Source organism: Pseudophryne corroboree, chromosome 2 (assembly GCF_028390025.1).
Source record: "Pseudophryne corroboree isolate aPseCor3 chromosome 2, aPseCor3.hap2, whole genome shotgun sequence".
Classification (NCBI taxonomy): Eukaryota; Metazoa; Chordata; class Amphibia; order Anura; family Myobatrachidae; genus Pseudophryne; species Pseudophryne corroboree.
In genome coordinates, this window is record NC_086445.1 from 115,491,052 (window position 1) to 115,517,855 (window position 26,804).

A 26,804-nucleotide genomic window follows, 5' to 3' on the forward strand; every position below is an offset into this window, starting at 1 on the left:
GCAGGTTAGCCAAAACAGTTCTAGTGCATTTCTGCAAAGGCAGTTGTAGTAAGTAATAATAACGGTGTTGCCCGCTGTGCTTTTTAGGTAGTGTCAGCTCATTTAGTAGCCAGTTCTGTCCTGGCTTCCGAACGGAGGTTCCAAACAGTGGGTTTAGGAATTTCTGCTTATGTAAAATTTTAAGCAATTCACACTCAACCCAACTTTAAAGGAACACTAAACTGTAAAATTGTGTAAGTTCAAATATATTATTTAGTGATATAATATAACATTTAGCTGTAGCTGTGTTTAAAAAAAAAAAAAAAAAAAAAAAAAGATAAAGCTTCACTCCATTACATACAGCTGATCTCCCACATATTTACAGTGCATTCGGAAAGTATTCACAGCGCTTCACATTTTGTTATGTTACAGCCTTATTCCAAAATGGAATAAATTTATTTTTCCCTCAAATTTCTACACACAATACACCATAATGATGACGTGAAAAAAGTTTTTTTTTTAGATTTTTGCAGATTTATTAAAACTAAAAAACGAAGAAATCTCATGGAAAATAAGTATTCACAGCCTTTGCCATGAAACTCAAAATTGAGCTCGGGTGCATCCTATTTCCACTGATCATCCTTGAGATGTTCCTGCAGCTTAATTAGAGTCCACCTGTGGTAAATTCAGTTGATTGGACATGATTTGGAAAGGAACACACCTGTCTATATAAGGTCCCAAGCATGAAGTCAAAGGAATTGTCCGTAGACCTCCGAGATGGATTGTCTCGAGGCACAGATCTGGGGAAGGGTACAGAAAAATATCTGCTGCTTTGAAGGTCCTAATGAGCACAGTGGCCTCCACCACCCATAAATGGAAGAAGTTCGGAACCACCAGGACTCTTCCTAGAGATGGTCACTCTGTCAGAGCTACAGCATTCCTCTGTGGAGAGAGGAGAACCTTCCAGAAGAACAACCATCTCTACAGCAATCCACCAATCAGGCCTGTATGGTAGATTGGCCAGACGGAAGCCACTCCTTATTAAAAATCACAATGCAGCCCTCCTGGAGTTTGCCAAAATGCACCTGAAGGACTCTCAGACCATGAGAAACAAAATTCTCTGGTCTGATGAGACAAAGATTGAACTCTTTGGCGGAATGCCAGGCGTCGTGTTTGGAGGAAACCAGGCACCGCTCATCACCAGGCCAATACCATCCCTACAGTGAAGCATGGTGGTGGCAGCATCATGCTGTGGGGTTTTTTTTTTTCAGTGGCAGGAACTGGGAGACTTAGTCAGGATAGAGGGAAAGATGAATGCAGCAATGTACAGAGACATCCTGGATGAAAACCTGCTCCAGAGCGCTCTTGACTTCAGACTGGGGCGACGGTTCATCTTTCAGCAGCACAACGGCCATAAGCACACAGCCAAGATATCAAAGGAGTGGCTTCAGGACAACTCTTTAAATGTCCTTGAGTGGCCCAGCCAGAGCCCACACTTAAATCCGATTGAACATCTCTGCAGAGATCTGAAAATGGCTGTGCACGACGCTTCCCATCCAACCTGATGGAGCTTGAGAGGTGCTGCAAAGAGGATTGGGCGAAACTGCCCAAAGATAAGTGTGCCAAGCTTGTGGCATCATATTCAAAAAGACTTGAGGCTGTAATTGCTGCCAAAGTTGCATCAACAAAGTATTGAGCAAAGGCTGTGAATACTTATGTACATGTGATTTCTTAGTTTTTTATTTTTAATAAATTTGCAAAAATCTAAAAAAAAAAAAAGTTTCTTCACGTTGTCATTATGGGGTATTGTGTGTAGAATTTTGAGGGACAAAATGAATTTATTCCAGTGTGGAATAAGGCTGTAACATAACAAAATGTGGAAAAAGTCAAGCACTGTGAATACTTTCCGAATGCACTGTAGATCTTATGTCGGTCAAAAGAGAGAACCAGATTCTGTGCTCTAAACATCACTGATGATGCCATGTACATGAATCATTTCAATCTCCACAATGTATTTCTGCATAGCAAGGTTGTCAGTCACTGTGCCTCAGTTAAACACCTTATGCAGAGCAGCGAGAGAGCATCCTGTTCTTATTTAATTTGGTATACTATATACCACCTTATTTTATCTATATTATTCTGCTTGGTAACGCACAGCCTCTGCCATATGCCACTGTTCTAGTGGCCTTGCTTGTTTTTGCATTTATGTTTTACACTTTAGATCAAATCCATCTGGAAAAAGATGACAATTCTAAATTTATTCAAAGATGAATTATTTTTTGTTCAATGACCCAACAGACACAAGAAGTCTTAATAATAGAAGTAGATTAGCCACATTCCCACTGGCAGACATGTAGACTGGTCATGGGCAAATACATCTTAAATTAGATGAAGTAATCATTTGTTTGCTATATTTAGAGGCATTTTGCAGCATCACATATGTGCAGATTGTCTAATTGTGACTATACCGTACTTGGGACAGCTGTGGAGAGAGAATAATCTGTCCTTTCCTTCTGTTTGTGTGCAGGACATTCATGAAATACTTTGCTCAATACCTTGTAAATATAGCACCTTAAGGAATGACGTAACGTCTATTCAGAGCGCTAACCCTAAAAATAGGGCGCCAAATATTGTTTGTCCTCTATTACAATTATACCAGAAAAGCAGCAAAGCACCTGTTACACACTGGGTAGTGGCTTTTCAGAAACCTGGCAAGTATTAGGATAAGTCTCTGTTTAAATAAAGTACTTTATTTATACTAGATACTAGCGCTTGCCCGCAGCTTCGCTCGTGTGGCTGTCTTATTGGTCAGCGGAATTAATTTTACAAAGACAGTAGTGCCATCTAATATAGTGATGTATATTTTATATTGTACACATTGATTAAAAGATTCTTTGTAAACAATATTTGCAGTTTTTTTTCTTCAGGAATTAACACAAACAGATGCTTGGGGCTACTAACTCGTGAGCAAACCACGTAAAGCTGCCCATGGGAGAAGCAGCTGGTCCTGAGAGCGTTTACCCATAGTGTCAAGCATGTGTTTTTCTCTTACGTCCTAGAGGATGCTGGGGACTCCTTAAGGACCATGGGGATAGACGGGCTCCGCAGGAGACATGGGCACTTTAAGAAAGACTTTAGGTATGGGTGTGCACTGGCTCCTCCCTCTATGCCCCTCCTCCAGACCTCCGTTTACTACTGTGCCCAGAGGAGACTGGGTGCATTACAGGGAGCTCTCCTGAGTTTCCTGAAAAAGTATTTTGTTAGGTTTTTTATTTTCAGGGAGCCTGCTGGCAACAGACTCCCTGCATCGTGGGACTGAGGAGAGAGAAGCAGACCTACTTCTGTGAGTTTCAAGGCTCTGTTTCTCAGGCTACTGGACACCATTAGCTCCAGAGGGATCGGTACGCAGGTCTCACCCTCGCCGTCTCCGTCCCAGAGCCGCGCCGCCGTCCTCCTCGCAGAGCCGGAAGATAGAAGCCGGGTGAGTATGAGAAGTAAGAAGACTTCAGAGGCGGCAGAAGACTTCAGATCTTCACTGAGGTAACGCACAGCAGTAAAGCTGTCCGCCATTGCTCCCACACAGCACACACAGGCAGACACTGTAAGGGTGCAGGGCGCAGGGGGGGCGCCCTGGGCAGCAATAAACCTCGTTTTCTGGCAAAAGTATATATATACAGCTGGGCACTGTATATATAAAGAGCCCCAGCCAGGTTTTTTACATATTTGAGCGGGACAGAAGCCCGCCGCTGAGGGGGCGGGGGTTCTTCCTCAGCACTCACCAGCGCCATTTTCTCCGCAGCACAGCGCTGAGAGGAAGCTCCCCGGACTCTCCCCTGCTTATCCACGGTGACAGAGGGTTTTAAAGAAGGGGGGGGGGGGGCACATATTTGGCGCAATATACAGATTACAGCGCTATCTAAGTAAACATTGTGTTTTTTCCTAGGTCATATATCGCTGGGTGTGTGCTGGCATACTCTCTCTCTGTCTTTCCAAAGGGCCTTGTGGGGGAACTGTCTTCAGATAAGAGGATTCCCTGAGTGTGTGGTGTGTCGGTACGCGTGTGTCGACATGTCTGAGGTAGAAGGCTTTCCGGGGGAGGAGGAGGAGAAAATGAATGTGGTGTCTCCGTCGACGACGCCGACACCTGACTGGATGGATATGTGGAATGTTTTAAGTGCTAATGTAAATTTATTGCACAAAAGATTAGACAAAGCGGAAGCTAGGGAACAGCCAGGGAATCAACCCATGTCTGTCTCTATGTCGCAGGGACCTTCGGGGTCTCAAAAGCGCCCACTATCCCAAATAGTAGACACAGATACCGACACGGATTCTGACTCCAGTGTCGACTACGATTATGCAAAGTTACAGCCAAAATTGGCTGAATGTATTCGATATGATTATTGCAATAAAAGATGTTTTGCATATCACAGAGGAACCCCCTGTCCCTGACACGAGGGTACACATGTATAAGGGAAAGAAACCTGAGGTAACCTTTCCTCCCTCACATGAGCTGAACGAGTTATGTGAAAAAGCTTGGTAAGTTCCAGACAAAAAACTGCAGATTCCCAAAAGGATTCTTATGGCGTATCCTTTCCCGCCAAAAGGACAGGATACGGTGGGAATCCTCCCCTAGGGTGGACGAAGCGTTGACACGCTTATGCAAGAAGGTAGCGCTGCCATCCCAGGATATGGCCACCCTCAAGGATCCTGCGGATCGCAAGCAGGAGGTTACCTTTAAGTCCATTTACACGCATTCGGGTACCTTACTCAGACCGGCTATTGCGTCGGCCTGGGTGTGTAGCGCTGTAGCAGCATGGACGGATTCCTTATCAGCGGAAATTGAAACCCTGGATATGGATACCATCTTATTGACCCTAGGACATATAAAAGATGCTGTCTTATATATAAGAGATGCTCAAAGAGACATTGGTCTATTGGGTTCTAGAATCAACGCTATGTCGATTTCTGCTAGACGAGTCCTATGGACCCGGCAATGGACAGGTGATGCCGACTCAAAAAGGCATATGGAGGTTTTACCTTACAAGGGTTAGGAATTGTTTGGAGAAGGTCTCTCGGACCTGGTCTCCACAGCTACAGCTGGTAAATCCAATTTTTTGCCTTATATTCCCTCACAGCCTAAGAAAGCGCCACATTATCAGATGCAGTCCTTTCGGTCACAGAGAAACAAGAAAGTACGAGGTGCGTCCTTTCTTGCCAGAGGTAAGGGCAGAGGAAAGAAGCTGCACAACACAGCTAGTTCCCAGGAACAGAAGTGCTCCCCGGCCTCTACAAAATCCACCGCATGACGCTGGGGCTCCGATACAGGAGTCCGCCCCAGTGGGGGCACGTCTTCGACTTTTCAGCCACATCTGGGTTCACTCACAGGTGGATCCCAGGGCAGTAGAAATTGTTTCTCAGGGTTACAAGCTGGAATTCGAAGAGGTGTCTCCTCGCCGTTTTTTCAAATCGGCCCTGCCAGCTTCTCCCTCAGAAAGGGAGTTAGTGTTAAATGCAATTCACAAATTGTATCTTCAACAGGTGGTGGTCAAGGTTCCCCTACTGCAACAAGGGAGGGGATATTACTCAACCCTTTTTGTAGTCCCGAAACCGGACGGTTCGGTCAGACCCATTTTAAATTTAAAATCCCTGAACCTATATACTTGAAAAGGTTCAAGTTCAAGATGGAATCACTCAGAGCGGTCATCGCCAGCCTGGAAGGGGGGGATTTTATGGTATCCCCAGACATAAAGGATGCATACCTTCATGTTCCAATATATCCACCTCATCAGGCGTACCTGAGATTTGCGGTACAGGATTGTCATTACCAATTTCAGACGTTGCCGTTTGGGCTTTCCACGGCCCCGAGGATTTTCACCAAGGTAATGGCGGAAATGATGGTGCTCCTGCGCAAGCAGGGGGTCACAATTATCCCGTACTTGGACGATCTCCTCATAAAAGCGAGATCAAGAGAGCAGTTGCTGAGCAGCGTGTCACTTTCACTGAGAGTGTTACAGCAACACGGCTGGATTCTCAATATCCCGAAGTCAGAGCTGGTTCCTACGACTCGTCTGACCTTCTTGGGCATGATTCTGGATACGGACCAGAAAAGGGTTTATCTTCCAACGGAAAAGGCTCAAGAACTCATGACTCTGGTCAGGAACCTATTGAAACCAAAACAGGTGTCAGTGCATCACTGCACTCGAGTCCTGGGAAAGATGGTGGCATCTTACGAGGCCATTCCGTTTGGCAGGTTCCATGCGAGGACCTTCCAATGGGACCCACTGGACAAGTGGTCCGGGTCACATCTACAGATTCATCGGTTGATCACACTGTCCCCCAGGGCCAGGGTATCTCTCCTGTGGTGGCTGCAGAGTGCTCACCTTCTAGAGGGCCGCAGGTTCGGCATTCAGGACTGGGTTCTGGTGACCACGGACGCGAGCCTCCGAGGTTGGGGAGCAGTCACACAAGGAAGAAACTTCCAGGGTCTTTGGCCAAGTCAAGAAACTTGTCTTCACATCAACGTCCTGGAGCTGAGGGCCATATACAACGCCCTTCGTCAAGCGGAGACCTTGCTTCGCGACTTACCAGTTCTGATCCAGTCAGACAACATCACCGCAGTGGCTCATGTAAACCGCCAGGGCGGCACAAGGAGCAGAGTGGTAATGGCGGAAGCCACCAGGATTCTTCGCTGGGTGGAAAATCATGTAAGCGCACTGTCAGCAGTGTTCATTCCGGGAGTGGACAACTGGGAAGCAGACTTCCTCAGCGGACACGACCTGCATCCAGGAGAGTAGGGCCTTCATCAGGAAGTCTTCGCACAGATTGCAAGTCAGTGGGGACTGCCCCAGATAGACATAATGGCGTCCCGCCTCAACAAAAAGCTTCAGAGGTATTGCGCCAGGTCAAGAGACCCTCAGGCGGCAGCTGTGGACGCCCTAGTGACACCGTGGGTGTTCCAGTCGGTCTATGTGTTTCCTCCTCTTCCTCTCATCCCAAAGGTGTTGAGAATAATAAGGAAAAGAGGAGTACAGACAATTATCATTGTTCCAGATTGGCCACGAAGGGCCTGGTATCCGGATCTGCAGGAGATGCTCACAGAAGATCCGTGGCCTCTTCCTCTAAGACAGGACCTGTTGCAACAGGGGCCCTGTCTGTTCCAAGACTTACCGCGGCTGCGTTTGACGGCATGGCGGTTGAACGCCGGATCCTAGCAGAAAAGGGCATTCCGGATTAGGTCATTCCTACTCTGATAAAGGCTAGGAAGGACGTGACAGCTAAACATTATCACCGTATATGGCGAAAATATGTTTCTTGGTGTGAGGCCAGGAATGCTCCTACGGAAGAATTCCATCTGGGCCGTTTCCTTCACTTCCTACAAACTGGAGTGGATTTGGGCCTAAACTTAGGCTCCATTAAGGTTCAGATTTCGGCCTTATCCATTTTCTTTCAAAAAGAATTGGCTTCTCTCCCAGAAGTACAGACTTTTGTGAAGGGAGTGCTGCATATTCAGCCTCCTTTTGTACCTCCGGTGGCGCCTTGGGACCTTAACGTGGTGTTGAGTTTCCTTAAGTCGCACTGGTTTGAACCACTTAAAACGGTGGAGTTAAAATATCTCACTTGGAAAGTGGTCATGTTGTTAGCCTTGGCTTCGGCTAGGCAAGTGTCGGAATTGGCGGCTTTGTCTCATAAAAGCCCCTATCTAGTTTTCCATATGGATAGAGCGGAATTGCGGACCCGTCCTCAATTTTTGCCTAAGGTGGTGTCATCTTTTCATATGAACCAACCTATTGTGGTGCCTGTGGCTACACGAGACTTGGAGGATTCCGAGTCCCTTGATGTGGTCAGGGCTTTGAAAATTTACGTGGCCAGAATGGCTAGAGTCAGAAAAACAGAAGCACTGTTTGTCCTGTATGCAGCCAACAAGGTTGGCGCTCCTGTTTCAAAGCAGACTATTGCTCGCTGGATCTGTAACACGATTCAGCAGGCACATGCGACAGCTGGATTGCCGTTACCAGAATCGGTCAAGGCCCATTCCACTAGGAAGGTGGGCTCGTCTTGGGCGGCTGCCCGAGGTGTCTCGGCACTACAGCTGTGCCGAGCTGCTACTTGGTCAGGTTCATACACCTTTGCAAAGTTCTATAAGTTTGATACCCTGGCTGAGGAGGACCTCCTGTTTGCTCAATCGGTGCTGCAGAGTCATCCGCATTCTCCCGCCCGTTTGGGAGCTTTGGTATAATCCCCAGGGTCCTTACGGAGTCCCCAGCATCCTCTAGGACGTAAGAGAAAACAAGATTTTAAACCTACCGGTAAATCTTTTTCTCGTAGTCCGTAGAGGATGCCGGGCGCCCGTCCCAAGTGCGGACTACTTCTGCAAGACTTGTATATAGTTTTGCTTACATAAGGGTTATGTTATAGTTTTCATCCGTCTCCGACTGATGCTATGTTGTTTTTTCATACTGTTAACTGGTTAGTTTATCACAAGTTATACAGTGTGAATGGTGTGGGCTGGTATGAATCTTGCCCTTGGTTTAACAAAAATCCTTTCCTCGTACTGTCCGTCTCCTCTGGGCACAGTTTCTCTAGCTGAGGTCTGGAGGAGGGGCATAGAGGGAGGAGCCAGTGCACACCCATACCTAAAGTCTTTCTTAAAGTGCCCATGTCTCCTGCGGAGCCCGTCTATCCCCATGGTCCTTACGGAGTCCCCAGCATCCTCTACGGACTACGAGAAAAAGATTTACCGGAAGGTTTAAAATCTTATTTTTTTCTTTATTGCTCCTCTCCCTGATGTCACATTGAGATCATACATTACTCTGTTTCTTTCTAGGTCACTAAGCTACACAATAATCAAACACGATCCATATTCATCCAGTAGTTTTTGCGTGATGCCGGGACAAAATGCAGACAAAACGTTAGATTTTTTTTATTTTTTTTTGTCTCCATAGTTTATACACAGTACCTAGAAGTTTACAATGGTGGAAGTGTTGCCCTATCATTTATCTGGTACGGTTTAGAAATTTAAAGCTAGAATTTGATTGGTCACTATGGGCGACATCTCCACTTTTGTGAACCTGCACTTTAGTAAATTTATCCGAGTGGGTGTAGGTTGTTAAAAGCGAGCAATCGTAAAAAGAGACCAAACCCCCCCCTCTAGTTTTATGTTTTTGCAAAAACTACTTTGTTTTGCAGCAATTTCAGGTCATTAAATTTTCCTGCAGCATAGAACACCGAGAACAGTTACTTGGTATTGTTTTTCGGGACATATTAGGGTAAAAGCAATTTTATATACCTATATGCAATTATAAAACTTTTTTGAATCACGGCGCCCTAGAGGATAAGAATATTTTTCACGGCACCCCTAGGGTAAAAGTTTCTTATTGGGAAATTTAGAAAGAAATATTAAATTAAGTAAATTGTGTTTTTATGTCATCCTTTGGTTCAGTTGTGTGGTGAGGGATAGAATTTGCTTCTGTTTACCCACATATTTTATGTTTGACAGCCACCAGCAATGGTTTTGCCTATTAAATTTACCACAACTAATTTTAACTGGTCCTGGAACATCAGCTCTTTATTTCTTCTTATGTAACAAGGTTCTCCAATTTCTAGCATTATTTATTTATCTCCTACATTTACCTCACTCTTGTATTTCTACCCGTCGGGTCTTTCCTCAAACTTTTTCTGGTTTGCTCAGTTCAGCGGTATGCTCATACTTGCAGTTAGTGAAGACCCTTGTGGTCATCCCTCGTATTAGTTTCTGGGGGTTATCTAATTACCAGCAATAGTGGCGCGGGCACTCTATCTAATTAAAGAAAAAATATGAGAAAAGGGGAATTATCTTGCGCTCCACAATGAATAGTCGCTTCAAAAGGTCCCAGAGTTAATTGCAAACTCATGCGAATGTCATAAAAAAGAAAAAGATTTTGTATACATAGTGAAGTACAGTTTTAATCGTATGTATAACACAAATTCATCAAGCATTAAAAAATTCCTCAAGTATTAAAAAAATTCCATGTCTAATCCAATAGGATATATAGCAGCACTGGAAATTACAATGATTTTATAAACACAGTGTAAATTGAAATAGCAGCATATGGAACTGGGGTGGGGACTGGTGAGGAAATTACCAGATCGTATGAACTGTATACACAGTTCAAAGCCAGCTTGCGGGTTTAATTGGTGCAGGGAAACCCGGGAATCCCCTGTGCCTCGCTGTACTGGAATGGAACGTTCCTCTCCTGCTACCCTCCTCAGCGTCCTGTAATCACTGACGCGTTTCCACCTCTAACAGAGGTCTTTTTCAAGGTGCTTTCTATCTAATTAGGTCCTACGAAAAACATAAGTCCCGTGGACCTATGTATTATCGCGGCATTTACCGCGGATTATGCTTTGCATGCCACAAAGCATAATCCCCGATATGTACCTGTACCAGGGATAAGCTCTAGTTTATCAGGGCTAATTGTATAGCCCCCGGTGAACCAATTAGCCAGGGTAAATTACCGTGGCTAATTGGATACAGCCTCTTGAGTATCAGAGGGGTACTGCTGTTGAAGGAATGCTGTTGTGGGGAAAGGGAGGCACTTTAAAATTTTAGACTGGAAGGTTGACTTCCCCTTTTTAAAGCAAGGTGTGACTGAATGGAGTACTGTGTCACATTACCCAAAAGTGTGAGTGCTTGAGTATAACTAATCATGATGAAAGAAATTATATGATTTACTTTGGAGCATAAAATAAAAAAAAGTCTTATGTGTATATGTTGATATAAGTAGACTTGCTCTACAACTGTTTTGGCTTCATGAATATATGTTGGTTGCATTCTGTTTGGATGTAACACGATTCATGTAAGTTATTTGTAGGTGTTCAGTCAGGGCTTTGTTGTCGTTGGCCGTTTCTTGATGTGTAAACCATTTAATTGGCATTTCTAGGACTGTGTTTTTGTGATTTAGAGATAATTAGAACGGACTGCTCCTCGTTAGAGTTGCAGTCTTTAGAATGTTGTGTTTGTGTTCTTGCAGCATCAGTAGAATATTATTCAAAACATTTTCTGGAAAAAAAATAAGTAGTGGTGGTGCAATGCCTCAGTTTTCTAAACAGAAGTTTCTTGCTGATTACAATTATTTTGGAAAAATGTTAATAAGGGTTTCATGAAAGATTATGAGCTTTCTTATTCTGGTTATGATAACAGTCCTTGATATAATTAACAGCGATTTATTTGCCACCTTCAGTTCATCCATCAAAATCTCTTCAGTGCTTGACGCTATCCTCTGCCTCTGTTTTGCTAACACATGCTCCTTAAGCCTTTCTAGAGAAGATATAAACTATCCATAAGGACAGTCCCCTCTCTTACTTCCTCCTCTTTGCCCCTTTTTCCCAAACTTCCATCCTCTACTTTGTAATTGTTTCTCCAGCCAAACCGTTGGAGGGTTCTTTTCTTCTTCTACCACTTGCTTGTTCGCTCCTTTCACTTTCATCTAATTAATGTCCTTGCCCCTACTGTGGTTTCCACTGTTATCCATGTTGTAATTGCCTTGCAATCTAATGTCTTTTTTTTTTTTTTTTTGTCTTGGGTGTCTTTGCACCTTGTGTAACTCTCTCTTTTTTTTTTCTTTTTCTTTTTTTCTTTATTTATTTTTTGTTTCTTTATCCTTGGTTGATCTTGGTTCTTGGACAGCTCCTGTTCATTCTCTATATGCTATCCAGGATGAGGTTCTCTGCTCCTTTATAGCATCAAGTCATCATCTATATACAGATATTTTGGGCGGTATTCAAATGATATATCACGCTCAATCTCCTTTCTAAAGTGATCCCCGTTATCGCACATATTGCGCCCATAATAATCAGGTTTAGCTGCGTAAAGGGTTGGGTTGCCCTCGCTACCCCAGGAGTAGCAAGCTGAAATTATTATACCACGCCCGTCAGCAGAAACAGAACAGATGTGGAAGGTGGTTAAAAGAATTTAATACCGCCCTTTATTACTAATGTTGTTATCATCATGATCTTTTATTTGCATGGTGCCATACAGGTCTGCAGCGCCATAGCTAGGGGTAAAACTTTAAACAGTGCATGTCCTTTGTGGATCATGGCTGGTCACACATAAAGCTGTACAGTTTATCGTTTTTTTCTCCTAAACCTTGGCTAGGTTCTCCTTCCATATGTCAATAGAACTGTCCTACATCCTGTCATCAAAGTACGTTCCTTAAGTGTAATATTTGACTCATCCTTCACTTAAGTTCATATTCTGACTAAACCCTGCAGCTTTTCCCTCTGTAGTGCCACCAATATTCACCCTGATCCCTAATTAACATGATTCCCATTTGGATTATTGTAACCAATTACTAACATTCCTTCCTGTCTCCTATCTTTCTCCACTGCAGCCGATCCAAACTTCTGCAGTGAGAATAAATTTGTGTTCTCAAAGATAAGGCCCAAACTTATTTTCCTTAAATCCGTCTCCTGCCTCCATAATGTATAGGATAACCTACAAAGTCCTGCTGCTTATCTTCAATGGCATCCACTTATCTGCCCTCCCTACATACCTACTTTACATTCTTTGTGTACCATTCCTATCCGTATCACCCCATTAACTTTTACTGCTGTCTCTCTGCTTAAACATCACCTTTAAGTCTTCACTAAACAGACATCTTATAAAAGAAGCGCTCAAGTTGTTTGTTCCAGACATTCATTGCAAAAACAGCCATATACCTTCAGTCTTTGTTTGTGTCCCTGCCTACTGTACTATATTTCACTGTATTTACTCTTATAAAGCACGGTGACAGTCTCTATATAGAAATATAATCTACGGTATATACGTACATACGTCCATACTTCCTATTCCTATGCGTTCTTTTATCTGGTGAGTTACCTGGCCCTCGCGGATTTACATCTACACCATATTGTTTTGCAGGCTGGACTCTGTGAAGTTGTTCAGGAGCAAATGCGGAAAATACTTTACCAAAAGGAGTCCAACTACAATAGGCTAAAAAGAGCCAAAATGGACAAGTCTTTGTTTGTGAAGATCAAGACCTTGGGCATCGGAGCGTTTGGTGAAGTGTGCCTCGCCAGCAAAGTGGACACAAAAGCTTTGTATGCCATGAAGACCCTGAGGAAGAAAGACGTCCTGAACAGGAACCAGGTGGCCCACGTGAAAGCGGAGAGAGACATCTTGGCCGAGGCTGACAACGAATGGGTAGTGAAACTCTACTACTCCTTTCAAGACAAAGATTACTTGTATTTTGTGATGGATTATATCCCCGGGGGAGACATGATGAGCCTTCTTATACGCATGGAGGTGTTTCCCGAACACCTGGCCAGGTTCTATATTGCAGAGCTGACTCTGGCCATCGAGAGTGTACACAAGATGGGATTTATCCACCGTGATATCAAACCTGATAACATTCTCATAGACCTTGATGGCCACATAAAGTTGACAGACTTTGGTCTTTGCACTGGCTTTAGGTGGACGCACAACTCCAAATACTACCAGAAAGGTAAATTATTTTATTTTGCATCCTTATTTCCCACATTTACCCTCTTTCCGGGAACACTAATAACTGAAACTTACTAACCTGTGTAACACATTAAATTGCATTGCGCGTATGGTTTTAGCATCTGATATTCGCCCGTACTCTATAACCTTTCCATCACTATCAATGCCCACTTGTGCCACCCTTCTCTATGGCGTTAGAGACCCTGATAGCCCACAATTACGCCTACATGCTCTCACTACACTTAGTCCATGTGCGGACGTCCGGTTGCTGTGCATCCATTCAGCTGCAGGCGGACATGCGTACGACCCGTAATCAGCTATTGCTGCCAAAAGTTGCATACTCCTAGCTTGACTGCATGCACATGCAAAATGGACTCGCACGCAATTCTGTATCAGCTCCATGTGTAAAGACCGCTCTAAGCGCCGCTTTTTATTTTATTTTTTACAGAATAAACACTACAAAGTTATATATTTTTGCTGATTATTTATTATTGAGAAATACCAATTATTAATGCTTTCTTGAATATAGACCTTTTTATTGTTTTGTTGTTATTTATTTTACTGTTTCTCAAGTTTTAGGCATCTAGTTCTTTAAGCTCAAAATTAATTTGTTTCACCCGTTGGCATTGGCACTTTTTAGTTAACAAGCTAGAGAAGTATAAGCTCACACCTATTTTCTTTTACACACAATTAAGGGAGTCACATCCGACAGGACAGTATGGAGCCCAGTGAGCATTGGGATGATGTGTCCAACTGCAGATGTGGAGACAGATTGAAGACATTGGAACAACGAGCTAAGAGACAGCATCACCGATGCTTGGCTCATTCACTAGTAGGGACCCCTAACTACATAGCCCCAGAGGTCCTCCTGCGTAAAGGTGAGTTGTAACATAGTATTTGAGGTTGAATAGAGGCAAATTGCCCATCGTGTTCAACCTGTTTTAAGTTGTGATGATTCTACATACTTGCTAAATAATGTTTTATGACTAGTTAGCTACTATAACTCATGTTACCCCCGGATTAACCACGTTGATATTTTAAGTATTATAACCTTGGATAGCTTTTTCATTCAGAAATGTATCCATTCCTTTTTTAAATCCAATTACAGAGTCCGCCATTACCACCTTCCCTGGCAGGGAATTCCACATCCTGATTGCCCTAACAGTGAAGAACCCTTTCCTCCGTTGCGTTCGGAACTTTCTCTCCTCCAGTCGCAGCGAGTGCCCATGTGTCCTAAACTGTGTTCTTTTAATAAATAATTCCTCTGATAACTCTTTGTGATGTCCCTTTACATATTTGAAGATATTAATAATATCTCCTCTTAGGCGCCTCTTTTCTAGTGTATACATATTCAGCCTAGTAAGTCTTTCCTTATAGTCCAGTCCTTCTAGGCCTTTAATCAATTTAGTAGCTCGCCTTTGAACACTTTTGAGTTCACTGATGTCTTTTTTATACAATGGTGCCGAAAACTGAACACAATATTCCAGGTGCGGACGTACCAATGCCTTATACAGCGGCATGATTACATCCGAGTCCCTTGTCTCAATTCCCCTTTTTATGCACGCTAGCACCTTACTTGCCTTCTTAACTGAATTTTGACATTGTGGGGGTCATTCCGAGTTGTTCGCTCGTTGTTGATTTTTGCTATACTGCGATTAGTCGCTTACTGCGCATGCGCTTAGTTATTTTACACAAAAGTTAGGTATTTTACTCACGGCATAACAAAGCTTTTTCGTCGCTGTGCTGATCGTAGTGTAATTGACAGGAGGTGGGTGTTTCTGGGCGGAAACTGGCCGTTTTATGGGAGTGTGCGGAAAACGCAGGCGTTCGAGTTGCAAAACGCAGGAGTGGCTGGAGAAACGGGGGAGTGGTTGGGCAAACGCTGGGTGTGTTTGTGACGTCAAACCAGGAACGAAAAGGACTGAGCTGGTCGCAATGGCTGAGTAAGTCTGGAGCTACTCAGAAACTGCTAAGAATTTTCTATTCGCAATTCTGCTAATCTTTCGTTCGCACTTCTGCTAAGCTAAGATACACTCCCAGAGGGCGGCGGCTTAGCGTGTGCAATGCTGCTAAAAGCAGCTAGCGAGCGAACAACTTGGAATCACCCCCTGTGTACGGTATATTAAGCCTATTATCAATGAATACCCCCAAATCTTTTTCCAACTCTGTTTCCCCTAGGCGTTCCCCATTTAATATGTAGGATGCAAGTTTGTTTTTAGTCCCAAAATGCATAACCTTGCATTTGTCTGTATTGAACCTCATTTTCCATTTAGATGCCCAGAATTCAAGTTTAGATAGGTCATTCTGCAAGGACTCCACATCCAATTCTGAATTAATTACCTTACACAGTTTAGTATCATCTGTAAAGATTGACACTGTGCTTTCCAGGCCTATTTCTAGGTCATTGATAAATATGTTGAACAGTAGTTGTCCGAGTACTGACCCTTGTGGTATTCCGCTGACTACTGGGGACCAGGTTGAGGACTTCCCGTTGACCACTACTCGCTGTACCCTGCTATCCAACCAGCTGCTTATCCATGTGCAAATAGTTTTTCCTAGGCCAATCTCCTTTAATTTGATCATCAGTCTCCTGTGAGGAACTGTATCGAAGGCTTTTGCAAAATCTAGGAAGACCACATCCACTGCTTTTCCTTGATAAAGATTATTGCTCACTTCCTCGTAGAAGCTAATTAAGTTAGTCTGACATGACCTGTCCCTCACAAACCCATGCTGGTTTATGCTAATAATCCTAGCTGACTTTAGATACTCCTGTATGACGTCCCTTAGAATTCCTTCCAATATTTTCCCCACTATAGATGTTAAACTTACTGGTCTGTAGTTTCCCGGAAGATTTTTGGATCCCTTTTTAAATAATGGCACTACCTCAGCTATACGCCAATCCTTCGGTACCATGCATGATCTAATTGAACTATTGAAAATCAAGTATAGGGGTCGTGCTAGTTGTGAACTAAGCTCCATAAGAACCCTCGGGTTGTACTGGATATATTTTAAATGCAATAAATATTAATGTAATGCAATTAATAATACCAGCACACTTGTTATAAGACGTACGGGGCCTGATTCGGAGTTGGGAGTAAAGAAAATAATAAATAACTGTGCTCCTTGGCAAAACCATGCTGCACTGCAAGGGGAGGGGGCAGCTTTATAATTGTACAGAGAAATTAGATTTGGGTGGTGTGTGTCCAAATTCAAATCTAAATTGTAGGGTAAAAATAAGGCTATACAGCATTTGTGGTCTACATGCAAACACAGTTAGTGATTATCCTTCATGTAAAACCAATACATGTATTTGCAACCCTTGCATGGTAACATGGTTTCTCCAGGTGCACAGTTGCTCTTTTTTGCTTTTCTCCCAACTCATAATCAGGCTCAGTGGCCGGAAACATGACTTTCTCTATCGTCCTAGTGGATGCTGGGGTTCCTGAAAGGACCATGGGGAATAGCGGCTCCGCAGGAGACAGGGCACAAAAAGTAAAGCTTTAGGATCAGGTGGTGTGCACTGGCTCCTCCCCCTATGACCCTCCTCCAAGCCTCAGTTAGATTTTTGTGCCCGGCCGAGAAGGGTGCAATCTAGGTGGCTCTCCTAAAGAGCTGCTTAGAAAAGTTTAGCTTAGGTTTTTTATTTTACAGTGAGTCCTGCTGGCAACAGGATCACTGCAACGAGGGACTTAGGGGAGAAGAAGTGAACTCACCTGCGTGCAGGATGGATTGGCTTCTTTGGCTACTGGACATTAGCTCCAGAGGGACGATCACAGGTACAGCCTGGATGGTCACCGGAGCCTCGCCGCCGGCCCCCTTGCAGATGCTGAAACAAGAAGAAGGTCCAGAATCGGCGGCATGAAGACTCCTCAGTCTTCTTAAGGTAGCGCACAGCACTGCAGCTGTGCGCCATTTCCTCTCAGCACACTTCACACGGCAGTCACTGAGGGTGCAGGGCGCTGGGAGGGGGGCGCCCTGGGAGGCAATGAAAACCTATTTTTGGCTAAAAATACCTCACATATAGCCTCCGGGGGCTATATGGAGATATTTAACCCCTGCCAGAATCCGTTAAGAGCGGGAGACGAGGCCGCCGAAAAAGGGGCGGGGCCTATCTCCTCAGCACACAGCGCCATTTTCCCTCACAGAAAGGCTGGAGGGAAGGCTCCCAGGCTCTCCCCTGCACTGCACTACAGAAACAGGGTTAAAACAGAGAGGGGGGGCACTAATTTGGCGTTAAAAATATATAAAAAAGATGCTATAAGGGAAAATACTTATATAAGGTTGTCCCTATATAATTATAGCGTTTTTGGTGTGTGCTGGCAAACTCTCCCTCTGTCTCTCCAAAGGGCTAGTAGGTCCTGTCCTCTATCAGAGCATTCCCTGTGTGTGTGCTGTGTGTCGGTACGTGTGTGTCGACATGTATGAGGACGATGTTGGTGAGGAGGCGGAGCAATTGCCTGTAATGGTGATGTCACTCTCTAGGGAGTCGACACCGGAATGGATGGCTTATTTAGGGAATTACGTGATAATGTCAACACGCGGCAAGGTCGGTTGACGACATGAGACGGCCGACAAACAATTAGTACCGGTCCAGACGTCTCAAAAACACCGTCAGGGGTTTTAAAACGCCCGTTTACTTTAGTCGGTCGACACAGACACAGACAGGGACACTGAATCCAGTGTCGACGGTGAATAAACAAACGTATTCCTTATTAGGGCCACACGTTAAGGGCAATGAAGGAGGTGTTACATATTTCTGATACTACAAGTACCACAAAAGAGGGTATTATGTGGGATGTGAAAAAACTACCGTAGTTTTTCCTGAATCAGATAAATTAAATGAAGTGTGTGATGATGCGTGGGTTCCCCCCGATAGAAAATATGGGCGGTATACCCTTTCCCGCCAGAAGTTAGGGCGCGTTGGGAAACACCCCTTAGGGTGGATAAGGCGCTCACACGCTTATCAGAACAAGTGGCGGTACCGTCTATAGATAGGGCCGTCCTCAAGGAGCCAGCTGACAGGAGGCTGGAAAATATCATAAAAAGTATATACACACATACTGGTGTTATACTGCGACCAGCGATCGCCTCAGCCTGGATGTGCAGAGCTGGGGTGGCTTGGTCGGATTCCCTGACTAAAAATATTGATACCCTTGACAGGGACAGTATTTTATTGACTATAGAGCATTTAAAGGATGCATTTCTATATATGCGAGATGCACAGAGGGATATTTGCACTCTGGCATCAAGAGTAAGTGCGATGTCCATATCTGCCAGAAGATGTTTATGGACACGACAGTGGTCAGGTGATGCAGATTCCAAACGGCACAAAGGTGTATTGCCGTATAAAGGAAGAGGAGTTATTTGGGGTCGGTCCATCGGACCTGGTGGCCACGGCAACTGCTGGAAAATCCACCGTTTTTACCCTAAGTCACATCTCTGCAGAAAAAGACACCGTCTTTTCAGCTTCAGTCCTTTCGTCCCTATAAGAGTCATATCTGCCCAGGGATAGAGGAAAGGGAAGAAGACTGCAGCAGGCAGCCCATTCCCAAGAACAGAAGCGTTCCACCGCTTCTGACAAGCTCTCAGCATGACGCTGAGACCGTACAGGACCCCTGGATCCTACAAGTAGTATCCCAGGGGTACAGATTGGAATGTCGAGACGTTTCCCCTGCGCAGGCTCCTGAAGTCTGCTTTACCAAGGTCTCCCTCCGACAAGGAGGCAGTATGGGAAACAATTCACGAGCTGTATTCCCAGCAGGTGATAATTAAATTACCCCTCCTACAACAAGAAAAGGGGTATTATTCCACACTATATTGTGGTACTGAAGCCAGAAGGCTAGGTGAGACCTATTCTAAATCTAAAAAAATTTGAACACTTACAAAGGTTCAAATCAAGATGGAGTCACTCAGAGCAGTGATAACGAACCGGGAAGAAAGGGACTATATGGTGTCCCGAGACATCAGGGATGCTTACCTCCATGTCCCAAATTTGCCCTTATCACTAAGGGTACCTCAGGTTCGTGGTACAGAACTGTCACTATCAGTTTCAGACGCTGCCGTTTGGATTGTCCACGGCACCCCGGGTCTTTACCAAGGTAATGGCCAAAATGATGGTTCTTCTTCGAAGAAAAGGCGTCTTAATTATCCCTTACTTGGACGATCTCCTGATAAGGGCAAAGTCCAGGGAACAGTTGGAGGTCGGAGTAGCACTATCTCGGATACTGTTACAACAGCAGGGGTGGATTCTAAATATTCCAAAATCGCAGCTGATCCCGACAACAAGTCTCCTGTGCTTAGGGATGATTCTGGACACAGTCCAGAAAAAGGTGTTTCTCCCGGAAGAGAAAGCCAGGGAGTTATCCGAGCTAGTCAGGAACCTCCTAAAATCAGTGCATCATTGCACAAGGGCCATGGTAAAAAAATGGTGACTTCCTTCGAAGCAATTCCAGTCGGCAGATTTCATGCAAGAACTTTTCAGTGGGATCTGCTGGACAAATGGTCCGGATCGCATCTTCAGATGCATCAGCGGATAACCCTATATCCAAGGACAAGGGTGTCTCTCCTGTGGTGGTTACAGAGTGCTCATCTTCTAGAGGGCCGCAGATTCGGCATTCAGTTTTGGATGTTGGTGACCACGGAGGCCAGCCCGAGAGGCTGGGGAGCAGTCACACAAGGAAAAAATTTCCAGGGAGTGTGATCAAGTCTGGAGACTTTTCTCCACATAAATATAGCTAAGGGTAAATTTATAATGCTCTAAGCTTAGCAAGACCTCTGCTTCAAGGTCAGCCGGTATTGATCCAGTGGGATAAAACATCACGGCAGTCGCCCACGTAAATAGACAGGGCGGCACAAGAAGCAGGAGGGCAGTGGCAAAAACTGCAAGGACTTTTCGCTGGGCGGAAAATCATGTGATAGCACTGTCAGCAGTGTTTCATTCCGGGAATGGAAACTGGGAAGCAGACTTCCTCAGTAGGCACGACCTCCACCCGGCAGAGTGGGAACTTCATGGGGAAGTTTTCCACATGATTGTAAACCGTTGGGAATTACCAAAGGTGGACATGATGGCGTCCCGTCTGAACAAAAAACGGGACAGGTATTGCGCCAGGTTAAGAGACCCTCAGGCAATAGCTGTGGACGTTCTGGTAACACCGTGGGTGTACCAGTCGGTGTATGTGTTCCATCCTCTGCTTTTCATACCTAAGGTACTGAGAATTATAAGACGTAGAGGAGTAAGAACTATACTCATGGCTCCGGATTGGCCAAGAAGGACTTGGTACCCGGAACTTCAAGAGATGCTCACAGAGGACTTATGGCCTCTGCCGCTAAGAAGGGACTTGTTTCAGCAAGTACCATGTCTGTTCCAAGACTTACCGCAGCTGCGTTTGACGGCATGGCGGTGGAACGCCGGATCCTAAGGGAAAAGGCATTCAGGAAGAGGTCATTCCTACCCTGGTCAAAGCCAGAAAGGAGGTGACCGCACAACATTATCACCACATGTGGCGAAAATATGTTGCGTGGTGTGAGGCCAGGAAGGCCCCACGAAGAAATTTCAACTCGGTCGATTCCTGCATTTCCTGCAAACAGGAGTGTCTATGGGCCTCAAATTGGGGTCCATTAAGGTTCAAATTTCGGCCCTGTCGATTTTTCTTCCAGAAAGAATTGGCTTCAGTTCCTGAAGTCCAGAAGTTTGTCAAGGGAGTATTGCATATACAACCCCCTTTTGTGCCTCCAGTGGCACTGTGGGATCTCAACGTAGTTCTGGGATTCCTCAAAACACATTGGTTTAAAACCAGTCAAATCTGTGGATTTGAAGCATCTCACATGAAAAGTGAACATGCTCTTGGACCTGGCCTGGACCAGGCGAGTGTCAAATTGGTGGGGGTTTTTTTCTCAAAAAAGCCCATATCTGTTTGTCCATTCGGACAGGGCAGAGCTGCGGACTCGTCTCCAGTTCTCTCCCTAAGGTGGTGTCAGTGTTTCACCTGAACCAGCTTATTGTGGTGTCTTGCGCCTACTAGGGACTTGGAGGACTCCAAGTTGCTAGATGTGGTCAGGGCCCTGAAAATATAGGTTCCAGGACGGCTGGAGTCAGGAAAACTGACTTGCTGTTATCCTGTATGCACCCAACAAACTGGGTGCTCTTGCTTCTAAGCAGACTTTTGCTAGTTGGATGTGTAATACAATTCAGCTTGCACATTCTGTGGCAGGCCTGCCACAGCCAAAATATGTAAATGCCCATTCCACAAGGAAGGTGGGCTCATCTTGGGCGGCTGCCCGAGGGGTCTCGGCTTTACAACTTTGCCGAGCGGCTATTTAGTCAGGGGCAAACACGTTTGTAAAATCCTACAAATTTGATAACCTGGCTAAGGAGGACCTGGAGTTCTCTCATTCGGTGCTGCAGAGTCATCCGCACTCTCCCGCCCGTTTGGGAGCTTTGGTATAATCCCCATGGTCCTTTCAGGAACCCCAGCATCCACTAGGACGATAGAGAAAATAAGAATTTACTTACCGATAATTCTATTTCTCGGAGTCCGTAGTGGATGCTGGGCGCCCATCCCAAGTGCGGATTATCTGCAATACTTGTACATAGTTACAAAAATCGGGTTATTATTGTTGTGAGCCATCTTTCAGAGGCTCCGCTGTTATCATACTGTTAACTGGGTTCAGATCACAGGTTGTACAGTGTGATTGGTGTGGCTGGTATGAGTCTTACCCGGGATTCATAAATCCTTCCTTATTGTGTACGCTCGTCCGGGCACAGTATCCTAACTGAGGCTTGGAGGAGGGTCATAGGGGGAGGAGCCAGTGCACACCACCTGATCCTAAAGCTTTACTTTTTGTGCCCTGTCTCCTGCGGAGCCGCTATTCCCCATGGTCCTTTCAGGAACCCCAGCATCCACTACGGACTCCGAGAAATAGAATTATCGGTAAGTAAATTCTTATTTTCCTGCATATAGTAGAACAAGTGGACACCTAACTATACACACAGGTGCTCACAACCTTCCAAATTGTGAATTTATTGCATTAGCAGTGCATTTGATGTCTTGCTAACTTTGGCTACTGGTTTTGTACAGGATACACACAGCTCTGTGACTGGTGGAGTGTGGGTGTCATTCTCTTTGAGATGTTGGTTGGCCAGCCTCCGTTTCTGGCATCGAACCCAACTGAGACGCAACTAAAGGTAAGCATTAGGATCTAGCGTTTCATCATCAATTTACTCTTCTTGCTTTTGCACTGTTTTTGAATTTACTTGCTTTGAGTTTTTCATTTAAAGAGTTTCCTATTCTGTTTAACCATGGACTCATTTCCCAAAATGAAGTTCTAGAACGTGTTTGAAGGTCACAGACTAAGATCCATAAAAGTATTCATAGATAGGAAGAGAGCAGCACACAGCAATAGCTATATATCATACTCCGCAACATCTTTTTTTAAATCAGACTTTTTTTTTTGTCTTGAAGGTAATTAATTGGGAGAACACCCTTCACATTCCCTCCCAAATCAAGCTAAGCATGGAGGCAACTGATCTGATAACCAATCTGTGTTGTGCGGCAGAGAATAGGCTCGGGAGAGCTGGAGCAGATGAAATTAAGGCTCACCCATTCTTCAGCTCCATTGACTTCTCTACAGAGATCCGACACCAGCCAGCTCCCTATGTCCCCAAAATTAGCCACCCAATGGACACCTCCAACTTCGATCCAGTAGATGAGGAAAGCCCTTGGAATGACAGTGGGGACAGCACTATGACTTGGGACACACTCATGTCCTCTGGCAGCAAACACACCGAGCATGCTTTCTATGAATTCACTTTCCGAAGGTTCTTCGATGATAATGGCTACCCGTTCCGCTACCCAAAGCCATCTCGTTTGGAAGCTTCTCCTTGTGAGGAGTCTCAGGAAGAAAATTCAGTGTCAAAATCAAGCGAGACAGAAGGTTGCCAACCTGTCTACGTGTGAGATGGCACACTTGACCGAATAATCCTCAGATAGATAAAATTTATTCTTCCCTTGATGCCTACTCTCTAGTTTCCAACTTTGCCAATTTATGGGAACGTTTGAAATGGAAGATATAAAGTGTCCTTAAAAACTAGATTGCTGCAGGTTATTTTCTCGGCCTAACCCCTGATCTATTGAGAAGACTTCTTATTTATATATACGGTTGATGACTGTTGGATACATTTGGAGCATTTTGGAATCTCGCTGTTTCTACCTTTTTAATACACAACAGTCTCACAGGAACGTTTGTTAACTTGAGCTTGTGTAGTTACTAATTTGTCCGAATATAACCAAAGACGATCGAACTTGAACCAGGTGACAATCTTGTTTGCTACAATCACGTTGCCAAGTAACAGGATATCACTTTTTGGAATTTGAGTCGGTCACACTTGATTGTAGAATTTGGGTGCTGCACAAATCCCCCTATAATCTATTTTTTACTATTGTGGCCTTCAAGCACACAAATTCAGCTTCTTCAGCCCTGGAGAATATCTTAATGTTATCAGTTTTATTGATTGTCCTTTAAAACTTTAATTTACCCCAGTGACAACGACGTGCTTCAGTTTGTGAAACTTTTGAAAGGGGTCCAGTATTTTCAAGAAGTGTATTATACATATTCTTAATATTGCTGTACTGAGCTTCACTGACGTACTGTGGCAGGCAGCCATAGCCACCACTGGGGGCGGACTGCAGTGCGGTAAATATTAAATCCGCTGCTATACTTATTTGGAAATGTATTTACGGACACTGAAGGAGCTTATTCAGACTTTTATTTATATATTTTTTTTGAGGGGGGGGGGTTACATATAAAACATACTTTATGATTTATCATACTTGCAAAACTTTTCTAACAGTTATGACCACCTCAACAATAACCTATATATTTTTTAGAAAGAGCACTTATATTTTCTAATGTATTTGTGTGTAGTTACGTCTTGGTAGTCTTTTAACGTGACTTAACAAACTTCTGTTCACAAACCAAAAGACCTGTGCGGTTCAAGCGTTGCTTGAGCTAATGTTTTGACATAGAAGTTGATGGCAACAGTTGACCGTAGGGTGATAACGAAGTGGTTGGTGGGAGACTAGCTGCGGCCTTTTCGGTGCCGAGGACCCCCTTTAGAGAGAACTGCGATCATCCTCTTGTCTTACAAAAGGTTCTGCAGCAGTTGAGTTTGGTAAGTGTGAATTAGGAGGACAAAGCTGCAAGCGATCAAGAAGATACATTTCTTCCAGTAGTATATAGATTTTGTAAGAAAACACCTGTTGCTTTGCGTTACAGCACCTTCATGAACATAGCACCATGTTAAGTAAAGCCAAAGGTTCCTTAATAAAGGAGTATTTTGTAGGGAAAGTCCAAAAGAGGATATATTATTGAAAGCACCAACCTTAGGTTTTTTTTTTTAAAAAAGCCTATCACAAGATTTCACTAATTCATGGTTTAAAAAAAAAAAAAGTGTAATAAAGTTGAACAAAACAATAAAACTGTAAATTGTAAAATAAAATACAAATCTATATATATAAAGTTTATAATTATATACATATGTATCTTGGGTTATTGTGTATGCAAGTATATATATATATATATATATATATATATATATATATATTTATACTGTATGTATATATGTGTGTGTGTGTGTGTGTATATATATATATATATATATGTGTATATATACACACACACAATACATTGTTTGCACCAAAATGACAAAATTAAAAAAACACACCGCTCTATAACGTAGGAAAGGCCTTTAACCCCAAAATATGTGATATGACTTTTGTGCAATATTCTTACAATAATTAGCTTTTTTAAAATACAAAAAGTTTTCTAAGGTTGTTTCTGCCATTTATTTAGACTGTTTTTCTGCATTTTGAATTGTGATAAATCTCCTAAGCTGTTCGTGATTTGCCTGGGTGGGTTTGAGTAGAACGTGTCCGCTTTCTTGATCAGTAGTTTGCAGTGTCACCAGACTCACAGGCCGGTCCTGTGAGACTGTGTAAGTGATAGTAGGAAGCATGGAAGGAAGTTGTGCGTGTGTTATTGGCGTGTCTGGTCAGAAGAAGGCTGCTCTTCGGAAGAGAGGAAGGTGGCCGCTCTGTGGAGCTTTGGGAGAGAATGTTGATGTATAATATTTTCTGTATATATCCACGTGGCTTCTTGTGGTGTACCGTCACCTAATCACTGTGCAGACATTTGAGTGGTTCGAAGGAATATTACATTTACTAGAAAACAGTGACATCACGGAGTGCCTCCAGTGAGTGATGTCACTAGGTTCGAGTGTATTAACATTGCTTGTATTGCCTTCACTGTGTCTAGATGACGGGGACACTGCAGATTTGAATGATTTTCATCTGCATTAATGGCTTTTGCAGCATTACTTTCCCTGTATAGCTAAATTGAAATTAACTACATATCTGAACTACCTTATCACATGTCTGATCTATGTATCAGATGTAAACAGTGGCCCTCTGTCATAATTTCTATGTATTATATTTTGGTATACGATCTCTTGAACAGATAACATCGAAAGCTGTCTGGTCCAGGGTACATGTATCGCAATTCAAGTAATTATATATTATTTATATATATATATATATATATATATATATATATATATATATATATATTATTTATATATATATATATATATATATATATATATATATATATATATATATATCTCTATCCATGTTCCTCTTTCTGCGATGCAGCATGTTGCATTGCGTGCCAGGCTGCGACTATTCGCAGACGGTGATCGCTTCATTAATTGCTGTAGGAAATAATGAACGATCACCGGCTGTGAATAGTAGAATAGCTGTTTGGTTATGCACATTGGGGCAGATGTATTAACCTGGAAAAGGCATAAGGAAGTGATAAACCAGTGATATGTGCAAGGAGATAAAGGCACCAGCCAATCAGCTCCCATATGTAAATTAACAGTTAGGAGCTGATTGGCTGGTGCATTATCACCTTGCAGTTAACACTGCTTTATCACTGGTTTATCACTTCCTTATGCCTTATACAGGTTGATACATCTCCCCCATTATTTCCTATCTATAGCAGCTGTAGACCATTTGCTTTTGGCCACATGTTACTGTGAAGCGTGCTAGAGGCAATAATGTTTTGGGCAGTGCTTACTGAGCTCCTATTCCGTTATGCAATAAGCACAGTGAGAACGGCTTCCAGTGTACGGGATAAGAGGAGTTGTAGGGTGCACCTGGCCAGTATTGGAACTGTTGCTCTACATGGGCGTCCGGGGGACAATTGGTAACGAAGCACAACCTCTAACACAAAGATGCAATTTGTTTGCTCAAGCTGTGTTAATATAAGTCAATGTGTACTTTTTCAT

The 26,804-nt window shown here is 43.8% G+C and overlaps 1 protein-coding gene across 2 annotated transcripts in view; it reads left to right on the forward strand.

Annotated features, from left to right (window-relative positions):
- Positions 1-26,025, forward strand: part of LATS2 (large tumor suppressor kinase 2) — a 115,465-nt gene extending 89,440 nt beyond the window's left edge. For both annotated transcript variants that reach the window (XM_063951628.1, XM_063951627.1), the window contains 4 exons: positions 12,878-13,460; positions 14,155-14,337; positions 22,537-22,643; positions 22,921-26,025. In XM_063951628.1, coding sequence (XP_063807698.1) covers positions 12,878-13,460; positions 14,155-14,337; positions 22,537-22,643; positions 22,921-23,415 — 1,368 coding nt within the window. In that variant the 3' untranslated portion in view covers positions 23,416-26,025. The remainder of the gene's footprint in view (positions 1-12,877; positions 13,461-14,154; positions 14,338-22,536; positions 22,644-22,920) is intronic.
- The last annotated feature ends 779 nt before the right edge of the window (positions 26,026-26,804 follow it).